This window comes from Notamacropus eugenii, chromosome 5 (genome assembly GCF_028372415.1).
Source record: "Notamacropus eugenii isolate mMacEug1 chromosome 5, mMacEug1.pri_v2, whole genome shotgun sequence".
NCBI classification, from domain to species: domain Eukaryota; kingdom Metazoa; phylum Chordata; class Mammalia; order Diprotodontia; family Macropodidae; genus Notamacropus; species Notamacropus eugenii.
Genome location: NC_092876.1, coordinates 419,924,450 through 419,936,925, shown reverse-complemented (window position 1 = coordinate 419,936,925; position 12,476 = coordinate 419,924,450). Strand labels below are relative to the sequence as shown.

Here is a 12,476-nt window from a genome sequence, read left to right as displayed (position 1 = left end):
ATTACTACCAAGAAACTTAAAATACAGTTTGAGGTAGAAATGATATGAAAATAATCGTGATATAAAGAGGAATAAGTATAAAAGACCAAAAAAAAAAAAAAAGATACAGAAGAAAATCTCATTTTCCTCTTGAGGATGTTAGGAAAGGCATCATGTAGTATGCAGTTTCTGAATTGGGTCCTGAATAAAGGAAGAGACTTTAACAGATAGAGGTTATGTGTGGGTAGAGTCTATTTCAAACATATTGGGAAGGAGGAGGGTCAATGTGAACAAGAGATGAGAAAGAATTGTTTGGGGGCAGGAATATAGTTTAAAGTGGATTCGTTTCAGCCAGAATGTTTAAAATCTAGAATATAAATTCCTCAAGCATAGGGAATATTTTGTTTCTGTCTTTGCTTCCCTAGTGTTTAACATAGTTCCATGTACATATTAAGTCCTTAGTGCTTGTTGAGTTTAACTGAATTGTGGAAGGCCTCGAATAATGTAATCAGTATTTTATGTCTTAAGTGATATGCTTTAACAATAGGCAATCGATGGATATTTTTGAGTAAAGGAGTGATATGATCAGAATTGTGTAATTATGTAATAGTTTGAAGGTATAAGCCACAAATGTCCCAGGGGAGCAAGGCAGGATTGAACGTTCTGTCAACCATCCAGTGAAACAGTCAGTGGATTTAGCAGAGTAGGCTTAGACAACTCGTTCCTTTCTTTTGTATAGGTGGAGTTCCATAGAAGCTTATTCCCTTTCAGAAGCATGTTTTTTCCTTTCTAAGAACCTCACTCCATTTCCCTTTGTGGGAGCATGGCTGCCTGTTAAACTGCTACACTCTTGGGGTGCAGCTGTGTGCACCAAGTACCATGGTGGCTAGCAAAAAAGGAAAGTAAAGAGAACGTTTCTGCACACTGCTCCCTCATAGCCTGCTGTTCTTAGCATGCTTCTACTTTTAAACAAGGATGTATTAACCTTACTTTCATTTCAGACATGCCGAAAGTAACATCAACCTTTTCCACTTGGTCTATATAGCTCTAAATTTGCTCTGAACCCTTGGGTCAGCTTTCATTGAAAAGACAATGTCCTGTCTCTGAGTAGGGAATGATCTTTCTCTTTCTCACCTTTCGCAGCTTCCTATTCCAGTTGTCTTTCTACATGCATTTATGAAATATTCTCTTCCCCTTACTTCCAGTCTCTTCATTTTCAGGCACAATCCAAGTCTGTCAAACTCAAATGAAGAAGGTGCATATCAGATTTAAATGACTAGCTGTTTTACAGAGTAATTCAGAATCACAGTTTCCTCAATTTTCATGAGAATAACGACATTTGGGACCTAGCTGAGAAAAAGATGATTTGATGACTGATTAGTTCTAATTTCATGCATGGATTCCTATACAAATACAAATACAGAAACAAAACTAATAAATCTTATCTGATGATGAGCCCTACTGCTGACATCCTCAGGGAGGCTGGATCTCCTATAAAGTGTCCTTTTATTTTCTTCTAGTCTAGCTATATAAGCTGCAGTTTATAAGTACTCTACATACTGAACTTGCCACTCTATGGAGGGATCTTTTTGATCTGAAAAACTCATAGTATTCTTCTGAAAGTCCCAGGGAATAGTAAATGTAAGTGTTCTTTAAAAGATCCCCAAGTCAGAGACCCCCAAAATGCTATAATATGCTATCTATTTTTATCATCATTGTTATGGCTACCATTATTCTTCTTGTCAGAAATTCAAAGTTGTTTGTTGACCACTGAAGTCAGGAGGTAATATGGGACTTGAATAATCTTGAGGAAGAATCTTTATGCTCTTTGTTTTCACAATTCTTTTAAAACCTTTCCTAAATATCCTACTGTGGGTCAAAATTCACAGGGTTCTCTATTTCTTTAGGGGTTGGTTTTGTTTTTCTTTGACTTGTAATATATTCATAAATATCTGGGCCTACTTAGCTGATCTAGAGGCCATATTCCCTTCTGTTATTAATATCTTCCCTGTAGGTTTATCTGCTTAGACTCAAGGTCTTTAACTGAGTTTTCTTCCTTTTGGGATATTTGATAATTTCACTTTTTGCTTTGAATTCCTCTAAAGCTCACTTTCTGACCCCATCCCCTTTGATGCTTGTTTCTCTGAGGACTGGACCTCAAAGCTGTCTCAGCTTCCTCCCACACTAGGAAATTCATGTTTTACAACCTCCATCTTTGCCCCTAATGACTTCTGGGAGGACAAAATAGATCCCAGCTGTGTGCTGGGCTTAGTTAGAGTTCCACACAGCCACAGAAATATGGCCTGCCCAGTTCCCTCTGTTCCTCTGCTCTCTCATTGAGCCCAGGGTCCTGACACATTGCTCTCTCAACCAGGACTTTTGGTTTTTTAAGAGGGTAAGGAATGTGAAGAAAGGGAATTAAATTAGAAGTTAATTCTGTTTCAGCTCTGTGGGTTGGCTTGTGTAGCCCTGCCAGATTGTGATGGCTGGTGGAGACATGGGTGCTGAATGAGTCATTAGTTAGGGATTAGCTTTCTTTGCTGCTAGTTACTCTGTTAGAATTCATGGCAAAAATGTGGTACTAAATGTTTAACAACCAGCTCCTTTTTTAAAAAAAGTATAACACATTTTAACATCTACTCTGCTTTATTAACATTTTCTTTTATCACTTTTTAAAGTCGAAATAATCAACAAGTCAAGACGTGATTTGTATGATTTGCCATTTTCCAAGGTGTACATGATCACATTGAAAATTCAACATTTGACTCTTATAAGCAACTCTAAGCTGCCTCCAGCACATTACTGGTTACCGCCATCCTAAACCCTGCAGGAAGTTAAAATTACTTTTATTTCTTGCATATAATTATTATTTTCAGAGATCTAAGAAGTTGTAAGGAACAGAGAGAATGTCTTGTTTTCAGTTTTGTGGTCACATGACCTGACAGGCCTTTCCTGATTCTTTCTCAAAACTTTGTACTTGTCACCTATCTTGTCACTCCAGCTCTAAATTCTGGGTGTATTTGTGTGAGATTGTAAGATCTAAAAGAGTTGTGGCAAGATGTGTTAACAGATTTGGCAAGTCCATTAAATAGATATTTCAGACAGTGATAAAACTGCTGTTTTACTGATGTGACAAAAAAGAGGAGTCATTTGTTGTTGAGTTGCTTCATCTATACCCCATTTATTGTTCTTAGACCTAAATAGATGTAGAAATTATTCACTCAAAGGAAGAGAAACATTGACATTTGGCAATATTTGCTTTTATTTGATTAGTGCAAATGTGTACAAAGAATTTAAAGAACTTTTATCTACATAACCCTTGTGTCAGAGACATAAAGACCATTTGGAGGATTTTAAAAATCACCAAGTCATAAAATCTAACTGTTGCTGCCCAAAGTATATTACCTAATCTGCATGTGGACAAGAATCCCTTCTACCATATATTCAACAAATTAAATTAAATTAAATCAAATTAAATTAATCAAATGTTATATGTTTGCTTGAAGAACTTCAGTGAGAAGTCCCACCACTACCTCCTGGAGGCTATTTCCATTGCTTTGGAAAACTCTAATTCCAGTCATTTTCCTAAGCTTGAATATGCCTTTTCAACATCTATCCATTCATCCAAATTCTTCATTCTGGAGTCAAATAGAACACAACTCCTAACAGATCTTTAATTTGAAGACAACTCTCATATTCTCCATAAACCTCTTCCTCATATTAAACACACTCATTTCCTCATATGATGTTTTTTCAAGCTCTTTCAATGTCCTTCCAGGTTGTCTTCCTTTGGGGTCTGTTTGGTTCATCAATGTCTTTCCTAAAATGTGGTATCTAAAGCTGAACACAAAATCCCAGGTGGTATCTGTCCAGATGACTATCACTTTCTATACTGTGGACATTATGCATCTCATAATAAGCATATTAGAGTATTAGGAATTTTGTTGTTGCTATGGTTCTGCATTTTGCTCAGTATCACGGTTAATTTTTCAGTTTATATAGTCCACTAAAACCTGGATCTCATTTTCAAAAGAGTTGTTGTCCAGACATGTTACTTTCATTCTGTGGCCCTTAAACTTGTTACTTAATACTCCAAAAATGTTATAATAGGGCAAAGATGTGTTCTTATTAAATTTCATCTTATAATTTTTCACAACATGATTTTTAGAGCAGTCTTCTGCATAACTACACATGTATCACATATATCGAATTGCTTGTCTTTTCAGTAGGGATGGCTGGGAAGGAAGAAAGGGAAAGAAGTTGGAACTGAAAGTTTTAAAAATGAATGTTAAAAATTGTTTTTACATATAACTGGGAAATAAGATATACAGGTAATGGGGTACAGAAATCTATCTTGCCCTACAAGAAAGTAGAGGGGATGGGGATAAGAGAAGGGAGGAATGTGATAGGAGGGCAGATTAGGGGAAAGGGTTATCAGAATGCATGCTGTCTTGGGGTGGGTGGAGGGGAGAGATGGGAAGAAATTTGGAACTCAAAATCTTGTGGAAATGAATGTTGAAAACTAAAAATAGATTTTAAAAAAACAAGTCAATGGGCACTATGCTAAATGTTGAGAATTCAAAGGAAGGTAAAAAATAGTCCCTGCTCTTAAGGAGCTCAGAATTTAATGAGGAAGATTATGTGCAAAAGCAAAAAAATAATGTTCAGACATATATATAGGAAAAACTGGAGATAGCCTCATAGAGAAGGCATTAAGATTAAGGAGGACTGGCAAAAGCTTTATACAGATCATGGACTTTAGTTGAGCCTTGAAGGAAGTCAGCATGGGGTGGGAGAAGTGCTTCTTTTCTGACTTTCTGTTTCTCTCTATTTCTCTGTCTCTCCTTGTCTCTATGTCTCTGTCTTTCTTTCCTTACCACCCTGCCTCAACTTTCTGCTTCTCTTCTTCTGAGAAAACATGACCTTTCTGTTCACCAGTTTCTCATTCATCTCTTGGTCATATTCCTTCAGTCTTTTGTGTTATCTCCAAGATAAAATGAAGGCAAAGCCTTCTCTAGTCTACTCTTCTCCCCTGGTTGTCCCACTTTCCCCAATTCCCTTCTTTTCTGCCTTCTTCATTCTCTCCCATTTACAATCTCTGCTCATAATCATCCAATTCCTTGGATGAGACATACTTTGTTTTCCTCAGCTTCTCACACAGAAAGGAGAATGTCAAGGAATTCATGGAATGATGTAGCTATATGATATTTAGAGCTGCCTCTGTCCCATTCAGTAACTTCTTAATGACCTCTACATGGATTTATTGTTCCCCTATTGTGAGGAAACTGGAATATAGGTGGGCAATAGACCTCTGTTTTCTCTATGATGTCAGAGTGCATCAAGGTCCCTAGCTGGGCCAAGGGACTAAAGGCTTACTCTTAATATAGATGTCTGAGGAAACACTTCTGTTTTTCTCTACTTCTCAATACACAGTCCTCTCCATCGACATTGTGCTTTATCAAAATAGGTTGAATGCTCTTCCTAGTTGTTTTATTTTTTATTAGGGACTCAGTCCCTTAACCATCCCTTTGGGAAAAAACAAGCAAATTTGGAACTTGAAACTGGACTGACCCAAGCTGCCCATCCGGCATTTGAAAGACCCTATTTTCTTCTCTTCCTGAAACTTTTACTGGTGAGATATGTATTGAGAATGAGGCTATGAAAGATGTGGGGAGAGGTGGTTTGGAAGGGTCCCCTTGATGTCCAAAGAATCCAGTACTTAGCTCAGAACCTGACACATAATAGACAATTAATAGATGCTTTTTGACTGAATGACTGAATATCCCCAGGGGAAAATGTTATAGAAACTTGTTAGGTTTCAAAAATTGCGTAAAGAAAGAGTTAGAGGTCAATAATGCAGAGGGGTGTGTGTGTGTGTGTGTGTGTGTGTGTGTGTGTGTGTGTGTGTGGTGGGAAAGGTCCAGGTAGAAAAGACAATACTTACTTTTTCCCAGGAACAAATATTCACAGATTCTAATCCCTTAAACCTATAGAGAAGCTTCCTTTGCTCCATTGACTTCTCTGCAAACCTAGGACAGGAGAACCTATGAATTGATGCCTACAAAGAAAGCATAGAATTTGGGAAGCAAAAGGACTTTAAGAAGGACAAGTTGGAGAAAAACTAGATTAAGAAGAAAAAGGAAAAATCCTCTAGTCAGTGTGAGAAAGTAAGGATAGTCATTTAATCAGGCTGCCCTTAAGGCAACCTGATCATCACTTTTTTTTTGTAGATACACACACACACATGCATATATGTAGGTATATGTATATACATATTTTATCATATGCATGTACCTATATATATGCATCTATATGTGTATACACATATAGACACATATGTATATATTTTATTGTTGCTGTTAAGGAAAAATCTCCAGCAGACCAATGGGGAGAAGAAAGAGGACATTACCAGATGGTGAGAGATAATACTTTCTGCCATTTCAAATGGCCCCCCATTATATTTTTCCTTGGTCTCAGTCTGTATTCTATGAATTTCATGGACCCACTACTTACTGTGGTTCCTTTCATCTGATCATGGTCTTCTGTAGATGGACCTTGGAGGCAGTGTGATGTGGTGGGAAATGCACTTGTCTAAGAATCTGAAGTCCTGAGTTTGGGTCCCAGCTCTGCCACTTACCAGCCATGTGACCCTGGGGTCGTCACAGTCTCCCAGAGCATCAGGTTTATGTTTTTTTATCTAACAAATGGTGATAATAATGCCTGCCATATCTATAAAGATCGAGTGAGGTAATATATGTAAAATACTGTGAAAATGATAAATTATTGTAGAAATAGAATGCATTATCCTTAGATTGCCCCCATGTCTTCCACAGTTGTCCTTTGCATGTTTAGAGAATATGTCCTTTCTATTGCTTACATAGTCTCTTGATCAGCAGGCCAAGTCCAGACACTTCAAAAAGGCCTTCATCCCTATTCTAATAAGGTGATGTCACCACGGTCCCCATACCACACTGAATCATTAAAGGAAGAAGACCTCCGGTTAAAGCCTCTACTGATGCCCCGCATCAACTACAATGTCAAAAATAAGTTCTTTCAACCTGACCAAAAGACCACAGCCCTAACTTCTTCAAGCCTCAAACATCAGGCCAGAGATTTGTTATTACCACCAGCTGAGCACCGGGAAATGACTATGTCACTACCACAACTTGATCACCCTACCATACCCAAACCATCACTTCCCAAACACTTAAACAAAACCACAATTTTACCCCTAAAATGCCTTGACTACAAGGACAGTGAAAATTCTGTGACTTTAATACGCTCCAAACATCGGCATGATCCAGACAGTTGGGCTGAGCCACCATCTCACCCCGACAAACTCCCTAAGTTTCCATTGGTCCCAAATCATCTATCTAAGATTCAGCAAGTCTCTGGCCACCGCACTGAGGCCCTGTTACATCGTAGTCAACAGCTCAGGAATCCATCACATCCTGATGGTCAGGATAACACAAGATTATATGCAGACCACAAAAGAAGGACCACACCTGTATCCTCATTATGTTCCAAATTTGAAACTAAGATTACAACTTTACAATTACCGTACCATAGTCATCACTCTAAAGCTTCACAAAACCTAACAGTGTGCCAAAAGGCTAAGACTTCTCTTTTACCATGCCAAAATCACCGGCTCAGAGTCCAACCATTACCATGCACAGACTATAGTTTCAAGGCCAAAGTTAAACCATTGTCAGGTCCTAATCACTGGGCAAGGGATATAGCTGTTCCATCACCATGTCCAATGCATGGATCTACAACAATGGTTGTGCAATGTATAGGCTCCAATAACTCAGAAAGGACCGGGACTGTGTCAACAGGCTCTAACCATTCATCTATCCCTAGCCAATGTAATCAACCTTTCTCTGCACCTTCATCTGTCCCTGAATTACCTCTACAGGATGCTGATTATCAGGACAAGGAGAAACCTATACCTTTGCCACGTCCTGAACAAGAAGCTATATTTTCTATAGACTCTGAGCTTCAAGTTGAAGCTAGACAAGATTATAAATCAAAGATCACAGTTTCCTTATTGGACTCAGACCAACCAGCTTTACTTCCACTATGTCCTAACCAATGGACTAAAATTATATCTGAGCCTCACCAATGTACTGCAGCTCTGCAAGACCCCAACCTCAAAGCTGAGAGTATTCTAAACCAAGAAAAATGTGTTGAAATTGCACCTCAGGTTGAGACTCAAATGAACCAAGATCGTAGGATCAAGTCTCCAACTGACTTGAGATACCAAGTAGAGACTCTAATGGAGTCTGATCAGCAAGGCTATCCTTTACCAGATATAAAAAAAAAAGTAAAAACTGAAATGGAATTAGACCAGCAAGTTGATCCTCAAAAGAGTGAGGAACAGGCCAAGGATGAATCAAAACTCAAAAACTGGGGTGAAATTCCAATGGTCCCAGAACAACAGGACCAAACTTTATCAGCCCAAGACCATCAGTTGGAGGTTACATCAGACCATTACCAGGGGACCACAACTTTACTTGACCTTCAGTACAGAACTGAGGCTCAACTAGGCCATGACCACTTGTCAGGAGTTGAAAAAAATAACCAAGCTATATCTCCTCTGGGTATGCACCATTTAGGAAAAGGTTCATCAGATCTTAAAACTCAGGCCACATCTCTACCAGATCCTGATTTAGATAACAAACCTCCCTGTGCTGAACTCCAAGCTACAACTACAATAGGCCAGACCCAACAAGAGAAGACTCCAGCAAACTCCAGGTTTCCAGCTTTGCCTAATCAGGGCCTAAACCACTGGGGTAAGGTACCAACATGCAATGAGGCTGGGGTTGAACTTTCCCCCAATGCTGGTTACCATGTCAGTGCAGTACAAAAATCAGAGACTTCACGGAGCTTCAAATACATCAAACCATATATCATTGAAGGTGGAACTATTTCTGATAGAACTGTCAGCAAGATCATCAATTCTATCCCCCATGAGAAAATTAAAAATGACACACAAAAGATTCTCCTAGAGCAGAAAAATGGATGCCCTGCTCCTCAAACTGGTCATAGCCCATCATCGAGTTATAACGTTTGTTTACTTTGTGCCTCCTGGATCCCATATGGCTGTTGCCATGTTAATGAAATGAATTATCACTGTAAAGCACAACTTGTGGCTATACCAACACATATTCCTGGTTCTAAGGTGAAGATGGGTATTAAATTTATTCTTAGACTTCCTAAACAACAGGCTTCCTCTACATTTTGCCTTACCTTACCCCATTATGATATGCCTCGCCCATCAAACCCATTGCTTCCTTTTCCATCACCTTCCTCCTCAGGTACTACTCCACTTGAATCATCCATTGATCACTGGAAGGCTCCAATGACCACCAGGCTTGACTGTACATGTGGCAAAGATCCTTACTTAACTGAGAGACAAACATCTAGAAGTCAGCGGTCATTCCTAGGGAAAATATCTGAGCAGAGCAATACCACCAGAGAAGAGGAGGCAAAGTGTTCTGGGGGAGTATTTAAATCTCTACTAGAGAAATTTCAAAGAAAAAGAAGAGAAAATTAAAAAGACCATAATTCTCTTTCAAACACAATTGATCCCCTGTATACCTTTAAAAGTGGTTTGTGTGTGAGCCTGATTTTTTATGAGTTCAGGAAGGATCATAGATCTAAGAGTTGTAAGGGATTTCAGAGGCCAGCTAGTCCAATCCCCTTTTATTTTAAGGATGACGAAACAGAAGCCCATTCAGGTTAAGGGACCTCCCCAAGGTCATACAGGTAGTGAGATGATAGGCAAGATCTGAATACAGTTCCTCTTACTCTAGAATCACTGTTCTCTCCACTGTTCCCTACCACCTACATTTGTAGTATGTACTATCTCAAGCATGCATGGAGGGATTCTATGATCTCTCTTCTCTCTTTCAATATTTTTCATCTTCTAGTCCCACAGATGTAATGATATTTCACAGAATAGGAAGGAAATTTTACTTTTCTTTTCCACTTCTATACCTTAATTTCCAAAAATACAATGTATATAATATGTGTGATTCTTCTTCCTTTTTTATAGTCAATATTCAATTGAATTAGCATTTATTAAACACCTATAATGAACCAGGCTCTGGTTAGGATCTAATTGTTAAGATCTGAAATGAAATAGTCTCTGGTTTCAAAGAGCTTACATTTTACTGTCATTTTTTTTTTTTGAGTGGTCACTAAAGGTAGGGGAATCAGGGAAAGCTTCTTTTAAAAGATGGCAATTGAATACAGCTTAGAAGAGATTTAGGGATTCTGAGAGACAGAGGTGAGGACAGAGCATTGCAGGCATGGGGGAATAACAGCCTGTGAAAAGCCATGGAGACAGTGGGTGGAATGTCTCATATAAGTACCAGCAAGTAGAGTAATTTGCTGGAATATAGACCACATGAGAACAAGTAATATGTCATCTGTTTGAACAAAGATGTTCTAGAGACGTATTGTAGAGGGTAATAAAACGTCAGAGATGTTTGCATTTCATCCTAGAGTATAAATAATAGCACAACCAATTTGCTAGTTCTGTGGAGTATGAGTTGCAGTGGGGCAAGACTTTAGGCAGGGGGGAGAATGAGGAAGTTAGTGGTTAGTGACATACTCTAGGTGAGAGTGATGGGGACGTGAAGAAAAATTGGTTTGGTGTGAGGGCAGAGAAAGGGGACGTTGTGGGATGTTGAGGAGCTTAGTTTGGTTGAGCTTGGCTCAACAAGCCTTGGCAACTGATCAGATATGGGAACAAACAAGAGTAAAGTTTTTAGGTTGTGAACCTGGGTGACGGGAAGGTTGAAGATTCCCTTAACATAAGTAATGAGGGAGTTAGGAAAGTTTAGGAATAAATATAACAATTTCTGTTTTAACATGTGTAATTTGAGAGACTTTGAGAGACTATCAAGCAGAGAGCTGGAAGGGAGGGTGCACTAGAGCTCAGGAGAAAGGTCCAGGATATAAAGTGGTCTGCACAAAGATGATCGCTGAACCTATAGAAACTGATGATAGATCACATGAGAATATATATATAGATAGAGAGAGAGAGAGAGAAGAGTGACATGAATGAGAATCCTGAAATGAGATGAAGGTAGATCATTCAGACAGGAATGAGGAGAACCAGGACAAGGCAGTGCTAAGAAAACCCAGGGAGGAATGTATAGAAGGATGGACTGCAAAAGTTGCAAAGGTCAAGAAAGATGTGGGAAAATCCATTGAAATCCAAGTGTTAATCATTTCATAGATATCAGTTACAACTGAATGCCAGATTATAAGAAATTGAGAGGGGACAAAGTGGAATTAAATGAACAAAGCTTTTTTTTTTTTTTTAATCACCTATGAAAAGGGAGAGAAATATAGCACAATATCTTGAGAAGATGATGGAGTTAAGTAAAAGGGCATGTTTGTAGACAGCAGAGTTAAGAGCCAGTGCACAAGAATGGAGATGATCAACCATCCAAACTCTCCAAGAAGGGAGGGGATGGGATCAAGGAAACAAAGGGACTGGCCTTGGCAAGGAGGAGAGATACCTCTTCCTCTAAGACATGAACCACAAAGTAGAGAAGTGAGGTGCTACTAAGGTCATTTGAGGTGCAGAATTGGAATGAAGGGACTCATGGAGAATAGCCTTAATTTTTCTCATTAAAGTTTGAGATGAGATTCTGTCTTGAATGAGAAAATAAGAGCCCATATCTCTCAAGTGGTATAGGTCGCTTGAGAGGAGTATAATTTATTTTTAGCAATGTCCACAGGGGCAGAAAGACTTTGGGGGCGGGGAGGGGATTGTATAGACAATACCTAGATTACCAAGTTTCACTTCTGACCCTGATCTTGGGATCGGGGAAGAAAGAGGAAGATGCCAGAGTAAAGCCACTGAAAGATATCTGGGACTTGAACCAGTATAGTGATGACCAGGAGAAGGAGGTACTGTCCATATCACAAACTGCTAGAGGAAAACTGATTTTGCCTTACATTGCCTTACAGCCAGGCTCTAGTTGAGAGGGGTGGAGCAGTAATCTCTGGCTGCTGGGAGGGGTGGTGAGAGAATCATTTGTCTGGATTAATGGTATCTGACTGCCCCACCTTCTCTGACCTTTGAAATCCTTTCACCTCCTAGAGTAAAGCTACTTGTTCCCTTTCCTGCTATCAAAATATTCATACATTTGTGTAATGGGGGCACTTGCCAAAGAAGGCATAGTCCTTAAATGTGTGCCATTCTCTGCCTTGCTTCCTGAACCTGCTTCTGGGCTTGTGTAATAGAGAGTCTTGATCTTCCAACATGTTTGAAAAATATGAGGAAAGACCACTGGAGATATTAAATAGGCTGAGTGCTACTGGTTTAAAGCTAACGATTAGCAAGCATCAGTTTTACTAAGTACTCATCAAATACGTAACTGAGTAATGTCTTGCAGATATGAGTACAGATCTCAAGAAGAGAGTACTCATTATCTGGCCACATCCAAAGTATAAACATAAAGTGAAGATATTTCTAG

General features: G+C 39.0%; 1 protein-coding gene across 5 annotated transcripts; it reads left to right on the top strand.

Moving 5' to 3' along the window:
- Positions 1 to 5,346: 5,346 nt before the first annotated feature.
- Positions 5,347 to 9,573, top strand: LOC140507062 (uncharacterized). Of its 5 annotated transcripts, none has more exons than XM_072614945.1 (4): positions 5,347 to 5,611; positions 6,344 to 6,394; positions 6,528 to 6,660; positions 6,876 to 9,573. In XM_072614945.1, exon 4 carries the CDS (start codon positions 6,926 to 6,928, stop codon positions 9,533 to 9,535), a length of 2,610 nt encoding a protein of 869 aa, XP_072471046.1. In that variant the 5' UTR covers positions 5,347 to 5,611; positions 6,344 to 6,394; positions 6,528 to 6,660; positions 6,876 to 6,925; the 3' UTR covers positions 9,536 to 9,573. The 5 variants fall into 5 exon arrangements, with proteins under 5 accessions (XP_072471046.1, XP_072471045.1, XP_072471044.1 ...); XM_072614944.1 differs by lacking the exon at positions 6,528 to 6,660 and adding an exon at positions 5,973 to 6,146; XM_072614947.1 differs by lacking the exon at positions 5,347 to 5,611 and adding an exon at positions 6,118 to 6,146.
- The last annotated feature ends 2,903 nt before the right edge of the window (positions 9,574 to 12,476 follow it).

Bases quoted from the DNA above. Each gene is read 5' to 3' on its own strand.
- LOC140507062 (XM_072614943.1), top strand. From the start codon at position 6,364: ATGGGGAGAAGAAAGAGGACATTACCAGATG. The intron at 6,395-6,875 runs GTGAGAGATAAT...CTTGATCAGCAG, and splicing joins AAAGAGGACATTACCAGATG to GCCAAGTCCAGACACTTCAA.